At 41.6% G+C, this 20,758-nt stretch overlaps 1 protein-coding gene across 10 annotated transcripts in view; it reads left to right on the forward strand.

Annotated features, from left to right (window-relative positions):
- The first annotated feature begins 2,871 nt into the window (after nucleotides 1–2,871).
- The window catches only part of satb1b (SATB homeobox 1b), a 54,092-nt gene continuing 36,205 nt past the window's right edge, over nucleotides 2,872–20,758 (forward strand). For 9 of the 10 annotated variants that reach the window (XM_014200721.3, XM_082975312.1, XM_014200723.3 and 6 more), the window contains exons 1-4: nucleotides 2,872–3,112; nucleotides 15,567–15,811; nucleotides 17,675–17,851; nucleotides 18,787–18,913. In XM_014200721.3, the coding sequence (XP_014056196.1) occupies nucleotides 15,592–15,811; nucleotides 17,675–17,851; nucleotides 18,787–18,913 (524 nt within the window). In that variant the 5' untranslated portion in view covers nucleotides 2,872–3,112; nucleotides 15,567–15,591. Of the gene's footprint in view, nucleotides 3,113–13,000; nucleotides 14,095–15,566; nucleotides 15,812–17,674; nucleotides 17,852–18,786; nucleotides 18,914–20,758 lie in introns of those variants that run through there. The other variant, XM_082975310.1, reaches the window with a different exon arrangement.

Genomic DNA, 20,758 nt, shown 5'->3' on the forward strand with positions numbered 1-20,758 from the left:
CAATTACATTCAGTAGAAAATAGTCTGTAATTAAAATAGACCCACTTCATGGAAATGCAATGATGTCTTGCCATTAAGTTGGTCGGAAACATGAATTCTGGAGTGTTGAACCCTTGTAATCTTAAAAGTACTGTTTACTGTCTTCAGAAGAACACAGACAATTAAAATGTTTTCTGGACCCAGCCCATGGTGTTGCTTGATCATGATTTGCGTAAACTTGACTTCTCAGTTCTTTTAACGATATTCCTAGCAAGAGAGGTCTCCATGTTACTACAGCTCAGTGTAGAATAGGTGATAATATGCATTATCACTGCTATTTGGAATATCCATAATACTTCTCCAATACTCACAACTATCCAAGTGTAATGTCTCTATAGAGATAGTTATTATACAGTTATTCCAGTTTCAAACATATTACCATTAAATTCAGCAGTTTTGTAAAGTTTTTAATGTGTGGTTGTTGGTCAATGAGATGAAAAGCTAAACAATTTCATAAAATGTCCCCGAACTGACTGATGGGTAAGAAATCAGGATTATGGGGAGACAGGGTCATCACTTTTCTGTTTCCGTCCTCTGAGTTCTGCCATCTGTCTGGTGCAAACGTCATTGTAGTCCCCCTTGTGGCCAAAGTGGGAAAAACATACGAGTGCTTGAGCAACTAATCAGGTGGAGGAGGATAAGTCTACGTTTGAGTAAATACATAAATTGTTTGTTATCCATATATTTTTTTATTCTACTGAGACAAAATGCAAACTTAAACATAAAATAACAGTAAAAAACGTAAACTCCGAGTCCCTTTAACTGTAACTTTGGAAGCCACTTCATTCTCCCATGAGAGTGCAGTAAATTAATCATACGGAGAATCTGAGTTTTTTAAATGTAGATTTCAGATATAACTCATTATGAAACCAAAATTGCTTTTGTGGATTCCCAAACCCACAACAAATACACCTTTCTGAGAAGTATTTCTTCCTGTGCCTTACAATAAACCTGCATCCATATAGAACCATTTGAAATAGTTAACGTTACACTCATTCTTACCTGTTACAAAGTAGTAGGCCTATCGGTAAAGTAATTGTTATGCTACAACTCCTTCTGTGATTTTAGTTTAGTTCTTTATGGTTGAGCTGCAGCGCCTCATTGCAGCTCAACTGCAACTACTGGTACCTCTGTGTGCACGTTAAAATAATCAATCAAAGATCAAATCGTCAATCACTTAGTCCAGACAACATATTCTACACGCACGCACACACGCACGCACACACACACCTAAGAGAGAGAGAGAAAATTACATAACAACAAAAGCCCACTATCATATAGGATTCAAAAACTGAGTCCTCATTACATCATACTTGAAGTACCTTTTGCCTTATTCCAAAAATGTATTAGATAACACATTCTGAGGAAAAGTCAATTACACAATTAAATGACCACGTCCTCTTGCCCATAGGCTACATAGTTTGGCCATGTAATACAACCACTCTGTTCGTTTGAATATTTACACATGCATACCCTTTGCAGTGCATGTCCATCATTGTCTAGTCTTTCGGTCACTCATTTTTAAGTCATATTATGAAACATATCAAAGTTACCTACATTTATTTACCTATACTTTACAAAGCATTACGCACGTTTTCACATTGGCAAAATGTTTTCAACCCACTGCATTTATATTTTCAACTCATCATATTTATACAGGTGAACCTACAGGATTTAGCAAATACTTATTTAAATTGTTTTAGTAGAAATTTGAGAAAACCTCTCAAATAGACTGCAATTAACTTTTAGCAAATTAAATACATGTAAATGTTCTCCTCTCCTTCCAACCGCCTTTTGTTAAATTGTTAACACATTTTCAAACAGGCATAATCCAATAGCCTAATAGAGTAAAATAAGATAGAAAATCTAATTCAGAATTTTATTAGCTTTGGACTAGTAAAGCCTTACAGGTGGCACTCTTATCGATCACAAGACGATTTTCAATTCGATTGTGCCATACAGTAGGCATCAACGCGCAATTTTCGGCTACTGTATTAACTATGGCTGAAGCAACAGCTTGCAGTCTTAAGTGATTTAAACGGTAGGTATTGAATGCCAAAGGCATTTTTCTTACGTAGAAAGTATGCTATATTATTTATATATTATTATTTTTATTTTGACAATTTATTCATTGTAAATGTAAATTATTGTTATTTTTAAATGTGTGTGTGCGTGTGTGTGTGTGTTATCGTTGCAATGCAAAAGCCTTTCAACAAGTTTGTCTGCTATAACAGTTTTTATTATCTTTTCAACTGACATTGTTGGATATGAAACAATGAAGTGGTTATTGTATCGCTTGTTTGGTTAACCATGGATGTAACGATAGGCTATGATAACCGGTGCTGTAATTGATTTGATACTTGATGTTGTGCTCTGAGACCAGGTTGGATACCAACACTACAAGCCACTGCCTAGGAAGCTTCTAGAGTTGTATATTATCCGGCAGGACCAGTTTGAGAGTTTGGACAATATAATGATCTGTTTGCCATGCACCATTGTTAAAAAAGAGGCTATGCGCACCCTCAAACAAATGTATCTTATGAACACGCAATGTTTTATATTATCAGTCGTTTTTCTTGACACCCAAACATGTGGCGTGTAGATATGAAAATGAATGAGTGTGAACGCTCTCCTGGCAGTCGGCTCCTATCTGCTATTCCCGCGAAGAGCTCCCTGGAGACCCTGGAGAGCGCGCCGGGAGAAGAGCGCTGTAAAAACTAAAGTGGGGCACGAGACAAGCTGCGCCACAGCTGGCAAATCATCGATTTGAGCATCAGAAACGGGGAGGGGCAGTTCGTTTACCTGCCACCCTTTCAAAGAAACCCTCCTCTCATGCCGCTACTCAAATCTAGCACACTCCCGCAGCACACGTTGCTTGCATTTGCGCTCAGTTCTGGCTCTCCGAAGTTCAGCTTTGCGCAGTCTTTGCGAATGCAGTTTTGACAGCTCGTGTGTCTTTCTCGACCGGAATTGTCCGAGCAGTTTTGGATCCGTCAAGGTGGAGCAGACTCTATTAGAATTCTGAACTTTTGATGGAAAACAAGAGGCTTCACGGTAACTGCTAACTTTGAAGGTATTATTACATTTTCTCCAGAATTCATTTTTTCTCTTTCAATTCAACAGAACCTGCTTATTTTTGCTATTTGCTATGTTGTAGGCTACCGAAAGACTGGAATGTCCACCTATTTAAAAAATGTAGGTGTGATCCTTGAATGAACGGAAGTAGTCTTTGACAGCAAGCATTTAGGTCAGTTGACCAACAGTTTTCAGACACTTCACGATAACCGACTGAAGGCCAAAATGCATCTAAGTATTGGCACATTATGTCTTCTATTTAGAGAAGACAATCTCTACGTTCTGAGTGCATGATTTATGATAGACGATAGATGAAATAGGCTATAATATATAAATATCTATACTTTTGTGTCGCGTTTAGTTCAGTTGTAAATAATAACTCGGCATATTCCAGACTTAATAGGGACTCTTGAATGAGGTTAAACCGATTCATGTATATTGCGCATCTTGAGGGAACGCACCAACTCTGTGCTTCCTTATCTTTTCAGTTCCGTGATGTAGCCTAGGCTACCTGCAAACTTGGCTAGAAAAATGCATTACATGACCAGTATTTGTTTTGAGTGATGTCTTGGAATAACCGTAATAGAAAAACATTAGCCACCTTTATTGTTATACAACTGTATATAGGCATAGATAACAGTGTCTTTGACAACATTAGTTTTTTTGTCGCGGCAATTGTTTACTGTTAGATGAGTTATATACTTTCAGAACGTGACAGTTTGTATCACGTGTTAATAACAAGTAGGCTAAGTAGTCTATTAGCCTATACCAACAGGCCATGATACCCCCCCCCCCCCCCTTTTTAATTTGCCAATGGGTGTTTTATGAAGAGTGATAATCGTTCAAATTTGAGTCTATGCTTATCTTAAGACAGAACTCGCACATTCCAACTGATCCATATAGTTTAAGATAGTTATCCAGATAACTTTACATTTTCCATGATTTAAACAATAGGTGATCTTTAATAGTCAGAGAACATAGTTATTATACCGTACTATCTAACGCTGCACTTCATGAATAATTGCTTCATAATCAAACGCATTGTAGCCTAATGGAACTCAAATAGTAAATGAAGAAATAAAGTGCATTGCGAACATAATGAATATCCCCTTTTGCAGTGGTTGCGTTGACAACATGATAGTGAGCATATTGGGTAAAAGTAGTAATGATGGCCTTGAGTTTTTTGTCTAATTGAGGTTTTTGTAGTTGTGCTGATACGGTGTTTTCAGAAAGACCCAGATGAGTGTGTGTGTAAGGGCATGTTATGGGAAGTTGTAGTGTGCCATTGTGAGATTGTGTGGGCATAGGTGTGTTGTGGTTTTGTTCAGGTTCACGACAGTCTCTTTCATATATCTCAGTACTGCTTGGATTCTTGACATGCCATAATCACTAGCATTGCTGCTGACTTAGATTAATCTGATCTGATTCACTGATCACAGATAGGTAAACAAGCTGTCTATTGTCTCAGCCCTGAAAAATGTCATGGTATCTTTATATCAGCTAATATTAGTAAAATAATTCAACACGGAAAATATGTATTTATTAAAACAATTATTCCACAGGGACATCAGGTAAAATCAGCATGATATGGAGAATTGCATTTACCATAGTTACGTTTTAAGTAATCTTATAGTTAAGTTTTAAGTATTCTTTCACAGGAGCAAAAGTTTGTATGTCTAATATTTCTAACTAGCCTAATATGCCTATGCAATATGTTATAGAATAAGTTGATTCGACAAATCTAGTGCGTAAACATTTTTCTCTCCACTGCTGACTGTATGCTGAGAGTGTGATAGTCCTGTATGCTGAGAGTGTGATAGTCCTATATGCTGAGAGTGTAGACCTGTATGCTGAGAGTGTGATAGTCCTGTATGCTGAGAGTGTGATAGTCCTGTATGCTGAGAGTGTGATAGTCCTGTATGCTGAGAGTGTGATAGTCCTGTATGCTGAGAGTGTGATATTCCTGTATGCTGAGAGTGTGATACTCCTGTATGCTGAGAGTGTGATAGTCCTGTATGCTGAGTGTGTGATAGTCCTGTATGCTGAGAGTGTGATAGTCCTGTATGCTGAGAGTGTGATAGTCCTGTATGCTGAGAGTCTGATAGTCCTGTATGCTGAGTGTGTGATAGTCCTGTATGCTGAGAGTGTGATAGTCCTGTATGCTGAGAGTGTAATAGTCCTATATGCTGAGAGTGTGATAGTCCTGTATGCTGAGAGTGTGATAGTCCTGTATGCTGAGAGTGTGATAGTCCTGTATGCTGAGAGTGTGATAGTCCTGTATGCTGAGAGTCTGATAGTCCTGTATGCTGAGAGTGTGATAGTCCTGTATGCTGAGAGTGTGATAGTCCTGTATGCTGAGAGTCTGATAGTCCTGTATGCTGAGAGTGTGATAGTCCTGTATGCTGAGAGTCTGATAGTCCTGTATGCTGAGAGTCTGATAGTCCTGTATGCTGAGAGTGTGATAGTCATGTATGCTGAGAGTGTGATAGTCATGTATGCTGAGAGTGTGATAGTCCTGTATGCTGAGAGTCTGATAATCATGCCATTAGTAGTGCTCATGCACAAGCTGGAGAAAACCAGGGTATGGTTTTAATAGAGGTGATTGTATCTTGTGAAATCTCTCACAGTTTGAGGAGCTGTTGTAGTTAATCTGGTCACTATTTCACAGAACAATGTCACAGCCCTTTTCCTGTTTTAGCGACCGTGTCGCTTCTTGTAAATCCTGCTTAAGATGAAAGACTGAACGTTGAGCGCTGCTGTTAGCCCTCTCAGTCTCACTTTCTGCTTACTAAAACCAGTCTTAACACTTAGCTAGCCGTTGTGAAAGTGGCACACACACACACACACACACACACACACACACACACACACACACACACACACACACACACACACACACACACACACTCCTTGATCTTTTACACAAATCTGTTACTTAACCTTATTTGACAGGAACGACACAAAACAGTCCAGATAGCTAACAGGACACAGATCCAATAGTGATGCTCTGAAGAAGCCTATCATTGTGCCATAATTGTTTAATGTTCACATACCCTTTTGCAAATTCCTTCGACATGTAATAATGACCATAAGGGGATCAATTATCAAGAAAAAAAGCAGAAGAAATACCAAGACATTTAGCTGTCTGTCTTTGCCTATAGATGTTTTTGAGGTTATCAAAAGTATGGTTATATTTGTCAAGGCACCAAAGTGAAAGTAGTGCCCGCCTTTGTTATTGACTGCTCTGTAATAGCAGGAAATCAACCTACTGTTTGAGAACTGTTAGAAACACACCTAGGGGATCTCTCCCTCTCCTCTCCACCTTAGTCATCCTGGTGGCACTTTTGCCTCACATCTCCAATAATTGCCACTTCATTTGTCAGGTCACTCTAGCATACGGGAGCAGAAGATTCTGAAGGAGCGGAGGCATTGCAGGCTCAGCTGAACGTTGGCTGCTGCTCTTAACATACAGTACAGAAGACAGGAGTACGGTGTGCAACTTATAGTACTCTTTCAGATGAGGTCCCCACAGCAGTTGAACAGCAGTTGTGATAAAGGATGTAGGGTTGGAAGTACATAGTAATAGATACTAACGTACATAATAGGTGGGCGAGAGGAAACAACGTCTTCAGTTCACGTCCTGACCCTAAGAGACCAATTAGGCAGTACAGTACATCATAGAGCTTTCCTCTTTGCTACTGATGTGGAACTTCTCCTCATAAAACACACAATGATGGCTCAATGACACTCAACAACACTGACGTTTGAAGCTGAATTATTCACTCAAGCTCCTTGCAGTGGTAGCTTGTTTTTGAAGAAGAAGAAAAAAATGATGTGGACGCTAAATGGTAGAACCTCCAGACTTTTGTGGCTAAACGATGGCTTCAGGTTAGGGTGTAGCTAAAAGAATTTGGGGCTTCTTCAAAATACCTCCTACGAAGATCTCTACGCTATTAAAAAAATTCATACAGCAAAGTACTTGGAGAGTCTAGAGTTGGGTTGTGTCTCGCTGGGCTGAGACTGATATCTAGGGTAAAACCATTAATCGTCTTTACCACCCTCGATAATTAGCACTGTAGAAATAACAGCTCAGCAAACAGTGAAATTATACCTGTGGTAGGGAGCAGAGTAAATACCTGTTTAGCTGCCAGCAAATGCATTTATTAGACTGTCGCCAGTAAATAAGAGGCCTGTCTCGTTTTTTGATGTGCGACTCTTTGGGGATTCCACCTCCTCTGAAATAGGTCTGTTATGATTGCTAATAGAGAACAAAGGTAACAGTGAATCTGAGACTTTTTGATGACATGCTGCAACCAGTTGGGGTAAAAGGTCTGTGTCTTAATAGGGATTGTTTGCACATTCCAGGGCTCAGTGTCAAAAATGTAAAAAAGCCTGACAATTACAGACATACCACCCTGGATGCGCGCTTGTATGCAACTGCAGAGTTACAGCACATTTTGCCATGATCTGAGACTCCTTTAAAAGGGGGATATGTTGCCCCAGCATGTTGAAAACAATTTATTTTGGCATATGCTTTGCATACTGTTGATCCAGATTCCTTGGCTTAACGATAAAAGCTTGCATTGTTTCTGGTCCTCACAATCAGCACTGTTCGGTTGAATGGGGAGCCTGTCTTTCCACAGAGATAAATAACCAAAGTCTGTCATGTCGATTCTGTCACGGTTTGGCAAAATGACATTTCTGTAAAAAATTGAATAGCAATTGTTTGCATGCTTCACTGCACAATAACAAACACAATTTGAAATACATGTTGACTGATACCTTGAACTTTTTAAAATTCAAATCACCTTATTTCAGGCCCAACATGTGTTTTGATTTCTTGAAAAAATGTGATTGTGTTTTATTTTTATGCTTGTCATTATCCGATCTGTGTAGGTTTTCCTGAATCCTTTGTTCAGATAATGCAACAAAAAAGGAACCGAGTGCTTTGGTGGAATTTGCATCCTGCTAAGATCAGGTTGTTAATACCCACCCACATACTCCGATGAAACAATTTCAACCGATACTGTATTCTCTTGTACACACAAACACAACCTCAACCATTCCCTTGTCAAATGTTTTGTACAGTGGTGGATGAATCCTTTGACTGCAGATTAAATGTGCAGAGGAAAATATGTAGATGCAACTGCATTGACATGTTGGCACTCCTTATCCAATGCTCCCACCCAGGCCTATGGAATGGTTGGCTCAGTAGCCTCTCTGTGTACTGGGCATAGTAAACATTTGTTTCACCTGCCCACATTCACTTAACACTCTTAAGAGTTCTCCTGCACCAACCGTAGTTTTGTCCTTTCAAGTGTCCTCCACAGCAGAGTATATGGCATCCTTTGCACCATCTTTAGCCTCCCCCTTTCGTTGTGTAGCTTAACATCAAAGTGTGGACAAAGCCATCTTCAGTGTCGCTTTCCCGAAACACACAACCCTGTCTCTCTAGCTATTAATTGTTGATATGTTGCAATCCACGAGGCAGAAATTAGAGTTGTAATTATTCAGTCATGTGATGAGCACTGGCCCTGCAACCAGTGACAGAAAAGTCATTCCAAGGCCCTGAAACTGATGCTAGTTAATTGTTCTATGAGTAATTTGTTTTATAATTCGATAAAAGCGAAGGGGGATAAACAAGCCGATACAGGGTCCTTTCACCAGCCTCGGGGACACAATAATTTGTTTTGAATCATTAATAAAGATTCCTGTGGGCAGATTGATATGAGGCCAGCTCTGGCCCTGTGTTAATCATGGCCCGGTCGTCGTCGTGGCTCCACTGTCGCTTCGGCTGCTGTGGCACGGGACAGCGGTCTTGACCTTATGATGCATATAGGTCCAGACAGACACAGAGCTGACACCAGCTCAATCTCGGATACCGAGAAACCTGTGTTTCCGTGTGTGGGGGGAGTTGTACAGTGCACACCACACATCGTACTAGCGGTGGGCGTCAGAGTTCCGTTCTGTGAGGCAAATAGTATATTTTGTAAGAGCATGCGGCTTCTCAAAATCGTCACCGTCTCATTTCTGTTACTCTTTGATGCCGGCATCTACGACTTGACGCATACTGTGAGGCCTGTTCAGAGAAAAGTGAAAAGGTCTTCCAGTAAGTGGGCGGGGACGTCGTCCGGTTCTACTTTGGACATTCATGTGATTATAAAAATAATTAAGCACTTAGGAAACTTTAAGATGTTCATTTGAATCGCACGCTCTTTCTCTGACGACGACACAACACTGCCAAATCAGAATTTTAAAAACACGATTGACTTTCTTTCACTTTTAATTCAAAACCATACTGACTATGAGGGCCTAATAGAGAGCCTACAACTTATTCAGTTTAAAGAACACTATCCATTGCTGCTATGGAATATATTTCATATTCAGGTTCATTGCTTAACGACTGAGTACTCATAGGATCTCTCAGTTTCTCACTGATGTCGTTTTAGTAATAGTTCATTTTTATATGTGGCACACCATGCAATACTGCTGGAAATGTCCCTTCAACTAAAACAATTTGCACCGGACACTATCCTCTTCAAGTTTTCATGTGACTTTGGTAATTGGTTTGCTGTATACACACTCTCAATGCAAACACACTTGCAAATACCTACTACTGTATAAACAATAACTCATTAGTGGAGAGGGAATTTGTGCATGTACTATAATAATGTTTTGACATCAGCACAACAATATTAATAATACACATATTATAGAATTCCTCATTGGCTTATTAGTGTATTATTTTTTTGTGTCCTTTCATATATCCCAGATTCTACACAGCAAGCTGAGATCTGCACTGACAGCACTACCCCATGTTGTTAGTATTCACACGCTGCTAAGATGCAGACAGGCTCATTTGTATTAGATAATCCAAATAATCGTATTAATGCCCATTAAAGTAGTGAGCATGAAGACATCACACCACCTACATACTGTATGTGATGACGCGTCCGGCGTCTGGGACAACAATGAAGCCACATCGTCAGAGACGCCACGCCAACATTTCTGCGTTCGCTCATGCCGCTTTCTTTTGCAGGATCTTGACATGTTAAAGAGTAGATTATAAACTGGTTGTTAAAACTGACCCCGTACTTATTTTCTCTCCATTATTTAATAAGGGACTTCATGATCGTTTTATGTGATGGTATAGTGAGGGTCAAAGAAGGGGCTACAATATGGCAAAAATATTTGTAAAGTTATATAATATGGTGGTGCAAAAAATGGCAAAGGTGACAGCACAATAGAAGGGATCATGAGTAGGTGTTGTGAAATGATAGTGAAATCGATTTATGATTGCCATTTTCGACCTCTTATCTTACTTATAAAGGCCACGTGCATGTGATTTGCCTACTGTTTATGGCCATGAATCTTGTTACTAGCTTTGTATTGTAACTAAATCACACGGCTCAAGTATTACACTATTTAACAGAGATACATCTTTAAAGACATCCATTATGTTTACATCGTTTATTTTATTGAAGATGTGCATGTCAAACCACTGCTTCATAATAAAGAGCTCAGCTGTAACATCACCCATCTCTTACAAACATGTAATAACACATACGCCTTGGCCCTGGTAAATCTATCACAATAGTGTGTTTGTAATCAGCTGGTATTGATAGAGGCCTTTCAGTGTGAAAAATATATTTTTTTCTCTCTGATACAAAAAACCTATATGTTAATTGATAATCAGTACTGTTGATTCAGTGGTGCAGTCAGTGCAAATCTGTGCCCTTCTGGATGTCAGAGGGTTTTCACAGCCATGTTTGTGCCAACATCGCTGGCAGTGGCAGCACCTGTTGGCAGTGCCAGAACCTGGCTGGCAGGGTTATCAATGCTCTCTGATGGTCTCCCACAATCACAGTGGAAATGACAGCGGCTGCTTGCGTCACGGCAGATAACAATTTGCCCGACTACAGCTCGCATTCGCTGTTATTTCTATGTCCATGCCCACTCTGACAGATATGAAAATGTACACCTAACCAAATGTACAGCAAGCGTCATGTGTAGTCTCTCAAAAACTATTTTGATAAAAAAACATTTGATGTATGTATTTAGCATTGAATTTTCCCAATGTGTTAAATAAAACTTTGACCCTACCGCCGAATCTTACCTTGCTCTGTTTACTTCTGGCTCAAACGTTTTTCAGCAATACAATCATTGGGAATACAGTGACTCAGGTGCTCTTTCTATCAAAAAACATAAAACACTCACATTTTTATATGATAATGAGGTCATCTGCTGGGTCAATCCTTATAAAGCTTGAACACCATAAAGTATGACCTTCTTGGCTTAAAACTCCTTAAACAGGTATGAACCAAGAGTTTCCCTGAGCTCAATATGTCTCATCTCTAGGAACCATCTCTCAGGAATTTAAGAGAAACCCACTTTTGAAGAGTTGGACTTTTTATCACAATCTTTTCCCCTCACATATTTCCTACTGCTCGCCTCTGTGCGTTATTGACAAAACAACCACTTTTTTTTTTGTTGTTGTTGTGTGGGAGGAGATTTATGATTTGGCTTAACATTTCTGGGAGCTATAGGCCTTACCAGGGTTTATGATTAAATACTACAATATATGCAACATTTTGTTTCTATACGGAGCATTTCCTCTGTGTTTGACCAAAGAGGTAGGCAATCACTGCACATATAGAGTTTGTGTTTATGGTTTGCCAGGTATTAATGCGTCCTGTTTTGGTTGGTTTCCTTTTTAGCTTTTTTTTCTGAATCTGGACTGCCTTGTTTTCATGTTGTGTTGACAACATGCCTGATATACTGTACCTAATATCTTGGTCTGTCTCTGCAAGTATTTACACCTACATTTGTTTTTGTTTATTGTCCCCTGCTGACAACCTTTTCGTGTAGAATAGTGTTTTATCTCAGGGTATGCAGGATAACTGTAATGATTTGCATTCTTTAATTCTGTGTGACAATTGCTGGTCTCTCTACGTTGTTTGTGCAAACATATGTTTTATAGCAGTGCTGTGCTGTGCACATTCCCAGTTGAGCAAGAATAATTGTATCGTGGTGTATATAGTAATAGACAGCTACATTGCTTTCCATTATAGACAATACTTTGTCTATAACAGAAGTTGTAAGGCACTTGCCTTGACAGTGATGTCCTTGAGGTGCGCCTCTAGGGTCTTGGGAAGGTCACACTCACTCTCTCCCAGTCCCCCCTCTCTCCTGTGCGAGGTTAGGACAGTGCCATATTTGTGGTCAGGGAAAGTCAGTATCGTAATCCAATCTTTTTAGTAGTAGAGGATTGGCTATGCTCTCTATTGTGTTGTCACCCGGTGTGTAGGTCTGCTCGTAGCGTGTGTGCAATGAATGCACTGTGTACATAAGCTATTTAGAAAGGCACCACAACAGCTTTTGCTCACCACCCTCTACTTCTATGATGTGTGCTGTAGCAATAAGACATATTCAGCCAGTGAGGCACCTCTAAGTGATATGCAAACACAGTTAACAGGCTTTTGTTCACACCCCAACAGATTTGATCTGTCTTCAATAATCATAATATCGGATTCTGGCATTATTATTGTAGGCTATTATTCATCTTATTATGGGAAAAGTTCAGGAAAATAATAGTAACCATGTAATAAACAAACAGCCTATTATAATTCGGGATACCAATTTTGTTTGTTTGTTGATGTGTTTGTTTGTACAATAAGAATAGCTTACGGGTCGAGCAGGCTACTCAGGACTGACGTAGATCAATAGCCAAAATGGCATGGGAGTTAATCTATTGTGCTGTCTCGGATAGCGTTTCAGTGATGCGCGGTTTATATCGGCTTATTTGAACAATTTCACACATGGTCCTCCTGTAGCCTATATAATGTCCATTCGCGTAGCATCTCGAATATGTTTAGCCTATGCGCGCCTCTGTGTATGTGCATGTGTGTTATTCAGTAATAAATGCAGAACCGCCTCACTCTAATCAAGCTGATTAAAAATTCCTGCGCGCACAGCCGGAAATCGCACCATCCTCTGTTTTCTTTCCACTTTTTACTTTATTTTAGGTTCTCCACTCCGCCAGGACATCGGCTGTCGCGGGTGGCTGCCTTCAACACTCGACATGCGGGTTAAATCGTTTTGTTTTGGGGGTATTTTCTTTTGAAATGAGGAGGAGAAAGGGAAAGCACAGGCAGCACCAGCAAGGGGAGTGATGAGTCAATACAACTCATAATTTAATGGGGACACAGAGGGGGAAAGCGAGAAAGAAAGAAGAGCTCCCGTCCGGACGTTAATCAAACCAGCAGAAAGAACACATATCGCAAGCAGATGTCATGCATCCATAGCAAGCCTTAACTCGACATTGGAAAGTAAATCGCACTTTTTAACATGGGTGTGCATATCGTTGCGCCATCGTCTCTACATGAGATAGCAGATCATTGCCGATTTTTTTTTTCTAGAGAAGCCGAATTTATTTAATACACGATATTTTTGTATGCGTTTATACATCAGGATTGTTCGCGACTGGTAGAAATAACAGATTTCAGCACCGCTTACCACTATCCGATGTTCTATTCACGAACGACTGACTGATAATCGTGGTGGATACGTTGTGTTAAGTCGTTGCACTTGTAACCGATTGACTATGCTCGAGACAGTTAGCCAGTTTATTGTATCAGGTGTTATTTTCCTCCGCTACTTCTAATAAGACGTAAGAATGACTATTTTTCCAGTGAGCAAATAATTCGATTTATTTAGGCTATACTGTACAGACTTAATTCCTTACCAATGTTATCGTATCCCAGTCTGTCTCGACGTCTTCTTTTATATAGATTTGGGTTGCTCTTATGTATATCAACCTTTCATCTCTCAAAATAAGAACACATTTCTGTAGAGGACCTATCATTTAAAACTAGAAAGCATCAGACATTGAAGTTTTCTTTCCCTTGACAAAACTTGAAGAAGGCAACGTTCACCAAGACTGCATTATATGCTTTCGAGTTTTGAAGTGCTGAGTTTCAGGTTGGTTTCCCCTAATTCTAACTTAACTTGTGTTTTGCACTCTTGCTTGTCTTTTTTAAAGGTCATTCAGAAATCCTGCCCTGGACTACCACAATATCCGGGTCTGGATTCTGTTGCCCCCCTATTTAAATAATTAGTTGCTTCGTTGCATATCATGAATGAGATAGTTCATGATAATTTGTGTGCTGGTGGGAAGGTGGGGATACATTATTTTGACCTGTTCAGTTTTTGTTTAAATATTTAACAACTCTTTCTATTGCACAATGTAAACACTGTATAATAACCCATCTGAATTGAGCCTTATTTTTTACCAAAAATAATGAAACACCATAACAGATAATTATTCAAATGTTGCTAAAGCAAATGGTGTGTATTAGGTGTTTAACCATGTCTTTTAGTCATGGAGAGCCTGTCAAGGTGTTGATTGTGTGCTTCCTGCAGTCAGTGGCTGTGTGTGTGGGCGGCAGGTAGCCTTGTGGTTAGAGCGCTGGGCCAGTAACCGAAAGGTTGCTGGATCGAATCCCCGCGCTGACAAGGTAAAAATCTGGCATTCTGCCCCGAACTGTTCCCTGGTAGGCTATCATTGTAGATAAGAATTTGTTCTTAACTGACTTGCCTGGTTAAATAAAAAAAATGTGTTTACAGTAATCAGATGGCATGTCAGGCTCACACATCATTATTTTTTCTGATTGCACTTTTAATTTCTGATAGGCTCAAAGGTATAAAAAGTCACCATCTTTTCAATGGTACTGCTTTCATTCAGTTTTACCTCACATTTTGTAATGTCTTCTCTGAAATTGAAAGAGCAATTTAAAGAAACATCCCACACAATTGTTCTTCCTGTTTAGGCACATGTGATACCACTTTGCCTTTTTATGCTTTTTTCCCAAAAGCCTGTCTGGTAATTTTTTGTTCTTTGGAGTGCTGAAAGTGACTCAAGCTGAATATGTTAGCTCTACTATCTCAGCCTTCACTTCACTGTTGCAAGGCTTGTGGGCTTGTGGGCTTGTGCTGTGAACTGCAGTAATCATCGGAGTGGAATCTCTCTGCAAATTAATGTGTTTGCAAAAAAATGGGCTTGTTTGCCCACCGTATGGGAATCCGTAGTGGGACAGACATAAATAATACATGCTCTGAAAAATGGGAACATTACGATGGCACGAAACAATGTGAGTGCCAAGTAATGAAAGCACAAAATTGGCAGTTATTGTTGTAACTGTTATGTTTTTGTTATGTGCTTTTTCCCATAGATAGATGTTCATGTTTACAAGTTATCACCCTCTTTGTTGTAACATTTTCAATGTCAAAACAATCAACCCTAAAAATATTATTTGGCATACTTCATATCATGCAATTGAATATGATGTGCTTACTGTGTGAAGGCCTTACCTGTCCATGAACCCCCCCCCCCCCCCTAATGTTCTGCCAGCTAGTGAACACCCAGACTGTGTCCCTGTCTTATCTCCTCCCAGGTGATAGTGAGCAGAGGTGCTGAGAATGATGGACCATCTCAGCGAGGCGTGCCTGGGGAAGGAGAACTGTGATCTGGTCAACAGCATGGGCGACCGTGACTCCAAGGCACCCCCAGCCAAGTTGGCCCGGCTGGAACAGAACGGCAGCCCCGTGGGCAGGGCCCGCCTGGGCAGCACGGGGGCCAAGCTGGCCGGGGTACCCTACAAACCCTCGGGACACCTCCTCAAGAACTGCCACAAGAGGGGTGAGTGACACTGGTCAGGGTGGTGTGTGTTTATGTGTGTAGGTGTGTGAGATAGCAAAATATAAACCCTCAGACACTTCAAAAGGACCCTCAGTACAAGTAGGCCCAAATTATGGCCTGTGTGTGTTTGGCAAGATGGGAGAGAGGTGGAATGTCGTAAGTGTGTGTGTATGTGCTGTCTGTGTTTACAATTGTCATGTCTTCATGGTTCACAAGTGTCATGTTGTCATGGTTTTGTTTCCATCTTCCTGCGCAAACCCGATTTAAATTTCCCTTAGTCATCTTAGTGCACACACCCACACTTAGGCCTATCTACGAAAACCTATTGTTTGTACCGAGGCCGTTTAAGAATTATTACTGTGTTATTCTGCATAGCGCTGCATCACTGTTTCTCTCCTGTTGTTTATTGAAGAGAATGTCATTTAAGAGCCTTTGCCGCTTAAGGGGCCTTCATGATGACATAGCTTTTTTATATAACTACTGGCCTGGTCATCACATGAATAATGTCACTCTTTTATGAATTTTTGGGGCTAGATACGAGCCATCAGACCTGCAGATTTTCATGAGTTTATTAACGGTTGTCCGTTATGTCTCGTCTGTTTGTTTGCTGGTGTTTGTGGGGACTTTGGAACCATAGAATGTTGCGTTGAGTGTCTTGATGCGCTGTTGCTCTTAGTTGGTTCCTCTCTCATTTGTCGATAAAACACCAGCTGAGAAAGCCATGCATCACTCTGTCCTCCCATTTTTCAGAACGTTCCAGCATATTTTTGGCCTTTTTCGAGAGGAAATTGTGAAATTTATAGAAGCGTCTGTTGCTGAAGTTTTGCATGGCCACAGTGGGCATTGTTTGAGCTGAATAATATTTACCATGGGCTTTTCTCCGCTCCATGAAAACAAAGGCTGTATTGATCCCCAAATGAACCTACACAGCAGTCTTTATTGTTAGATCTCTATCTATTAAAATCAGGGAGAGAAGCAGCGTTTCAGCACATTCCCTGGCACCTGCTGGTGATTACCCCGTTTATTGATTGTTTGTCAGAGATGTTTGCATCTTCAGGATGCCGGCCATTAGAAATATGGTTCATTGCAACTGCTCAAACTCCATGAATAATGTGTGGCATATCATCACCACTGAAGGCTATAGAGGAACATTTTAACCCAAAAAGTTATGATGCCCCGAAACTTAAGTCACCGAAATATCAAAAGCAGTTTTTAATCCAAATGGTATAATGTAAAATTTGCACAGTGCACCCCGAACACTCAATGTCTTTGGACAAGGATTCCTCGTTTTCTACCTAATAGCAGTGCAGTGTTTACACAGACTAGTAAACCTCAGGGCGCACCAGTGTTGGGATTTGGAGCGGTGCGTCATGGGAAGGTGATATGGGGTTGACAGCAGAGGCAGAAACAGTCTAATGTGATCTGAGCTCCTTGACAATGAATCAACAGATCTCAGCCAAAAAGTGGTTGAAAGCTGAGATAGGCCAAGATTCATCTGAAAAGCATTCAATTTATTTAGACTTTAGTTCAAATTGAATAATGATGTCATTAATAATGGCTAAGAACATTGAAATCATTACTTTAATCATGACGTCACTGATCATGATTGAATAACTAAAATCACAGTACCACCACATCTACTACCGCTACCACTACTACTAATATGGAAATCTTAATAAAAAAAACAATGCAATATTTATCATTGTGCTGTCACTGATAATACTAATGGCACTGGCATTCATTCATTCATGAATAGAGGTAGTCTGACTCTATCAGCTGTGTCTAAATGTAATATTAATCCCCCCATTGAAGGTCACCATTTGTCATGTCTGAGCCCTCGCTGTGTTGTCTGTGTCTATCCAGGCAACATGCTCCCTGTGTTCTGCGTGGTGGAGCATTACGAGAGCCCCATCGAGTTTGACAGCAAGGAGGAGCACGCCGAGTTTGTGCTGGTCAGGAAAGACATGCTGTTCAACCAGCTCATCGAGATGGCCCTTCTGTCACTGGGCTACTCGCACAGCTCGGCGGCACAGGCGAAAGGTAGGACTGGCACAAGCCCCCACTCTATTGATGACCCACTCACACACACATACACACACATACACACATACAAACATATACACATATACACACACGTACAAACTCAGGCATGCACGCACACACAACCGCACACGCACAGGCCCGCTCCACGAACTATAGAACTGGCCCTGCTATGATTTGGCTTCTCCCACAGCTTACCCCACACACACTCCCCCCCTTCCATCCATCCATCCATCCACCCATCCACCCACCCACCCACCCACCCACCCACACACACACACACACACACACACACACACACACACACACACACACACACACACACACTCCCCCCTTCCATCCATCCATCCATCCATCCAACCCCCTCCCCCCCACACACACACACACACACGTCCCCCTCCCCCACTCCCCCCCCCCCCCCCACACACACACACACACTCCCCCCTTCCATCCACCCACCCACCCACACACACACACACACACACACACACACACACACACACACACACACACACACACACACACACACACACACACTTCCCCCTCCCCCACTCTCCCCACACACACACACACACACACACACAACCGCCTTAGCTGTCCAGGCCTCTGCTAGTTTCCCAGCTGATCTGAAGGCTCAGTAACGTAGGCTGACATTGATCCCAGACAGTGGATACAACTACATGTCTCTCAGGAGTTCCCAGGGCCTCTCTGCTCTGTAAACCTCTAGCTAGAACACTCAGTGGGAGTGAAGGTGGGACTCTAACACACAGACCTGGGCGAGGCTCACTGGGAAAAGAGATGTCAATCTTAATGTGGCCTTGCTGGGGGAAAATATAGAATCAATCAATGATTGTAAATGTTTATCTGTATGCGTCTAACTGTGAGAAACATAACATTTACCATTGATTGTGTTTGTGTTTCTCTTTCCATTGCAGGTCTCATTCAGGTGGGCAAGTGGAACCCGGTCCCACTGTCCTACGTGACGGACGCGCCGGACGCCACCGTGGCAGACATGCTGCAGGACGTGTACCATGTGGTCACGCTGAAAATTCAGCTGCACAGGTCAGTCTCCACGCCCTGTTGCCCAATCAACCACCCACCCAATGCAAGTCCTGTGAAGTACCCAACCACATCACCCTCCTGACCCCACCACCCAGCTATGCCAGTCTAGTGTAGCATGCGTACCTAGTTAACTTGGGTTAAACACCCAACACATAGGCATACCATTCCTTTCCATGCTTACACCCTAACACAAATTAGCAACATAGCCATAGACCTTGCAGCAGCCATAACTGCAAAGACATAACTGGAATCCAGCCATACACCCCATAGTCATGGATGGACTGGACATAGCAATGGTAGCTATCCAGTCCATACAAAACCATGCATGGCAGTCGGGTTTGCTCATAGCACCTACTGTAGAACTGTACACACCATTTACGTTATCTATCATATCTATCCTGCCCTGCCTTTCTAAGGTCTTCCAAAGCCAAGTTAACAAACAGATCACCGACCATTTTGAATCCCACCGTACCTTCTCCGCTATGCAATCTGGTTTCCGAGCTGGTCATGGGTGCACCTCAGCCACACTCAAGGTCCTAAACGATGTCATAACCACCATCGATAAGAGACAATACTGTGCAGCTGTATTCATCGGCCTGGCCAAGGCTTTCGACTCTGTCAATCACCGCATTCTTATCGGCAGACTCAACAGCCTTGGTTTCTCAAATGACTGCCTCGCCTGGTTCACCAACTACTTCTCAGATAGAGTTCAGTGTGTCAAATCGGAGGGCCTGTTGTCAAGACCTCTGGCAGTCTCTATGGGGGTGCCACAGGGTTCAATCCTCGGGCCGACTCTTTTCTCCGTATACATCAATGATGTCGCTCTTGCTGCTGGTGATTCTCTGATCCACCTCTACGCAGACGACACCATTCTGTATACTTCTGGCCCTTCTTTGGACACTGTGTTAACCAACCTCCACACGAGCTTCAATGCCATACAACTCTCCTTCCATGGCCTCCAACTGCTCTTAAATGCTAGTAAAACTAAATGCATGCTCTTCAACCGATCGCTGCCCACACCTGCCCGCCCGTCCAGCATCACTACTCTGGATGGTTCTGACTTAGAATATGTGGACAACTACAAATACCTAGGTGTCTGGTTAGACTGTAAACTCTCCTTCCAGACTCACATTAAGCATCTCCAATCCAGAATTTAATCTAGAATCGGCTTCCTATTTCGCAACAAAGCATCCTTCACTCATGCTGCCAAACATACCCTCGTAAAACTGACTATCCTACTGATCCTTGACTTCAGCGATGTAATTTACAAAATAGTCTCCAACATTCTACTCAGCAAATTAAATGCAGTCTATCACAGTGCCATCCGTTTTGTCACCAAAGCCCCATATACTACCCACCACTGCGACCTGTATGCTCTCGTTGGCTGGCCCTTCGCTTCATATTCGTCTCCAAACCCACTGGCTTCAGGTCATCTATAAGTCTTTGCTAGATAAAGCTCACCTTATCTCAGAACACTGGTCACCATAGCAGCACCCACCCGTAGCATGCGCTCCAGCAGGTATATTTCGCTGGTCACCCCCAAAGCCAATTCCTCCTTCGGCCGCTTTTCCTTCCAGTTCTCTGCTGCCAATGACTGGAACGAACTGCAAAAATCACTGAAGCTGGAGACTCATATCTCCCTCACTAGCTTTAAGCACCAGCTGTGAGAGCATCTCACAGATCACTGCACCTGTACATAGCCCATCTGTAAATAGCCCATCCAACTACCTCACCCCCATACTGTTATTTATTTAATTTATTTTGCTCCTTTGCACCCCAGTATCTCTACTTGCACACTCATCTTCTGCACATCTATCACTCCAGTGTTTAATTGCTGTATTGTAA

Source organism: Salmo salar, chromosome 05 (assembly GCF_965601325.2).
Source record: "Salmo salar chromosome 05, fSalSal1, whole genome shotgun sequence".
Classification (NCBI taxonomy): domain Eukaryota; kingdom Metazoa; phylum Chordata; class Actinopteri; order Salmoniformes; family Salmonidae; genus Salmo; species Salmo salar.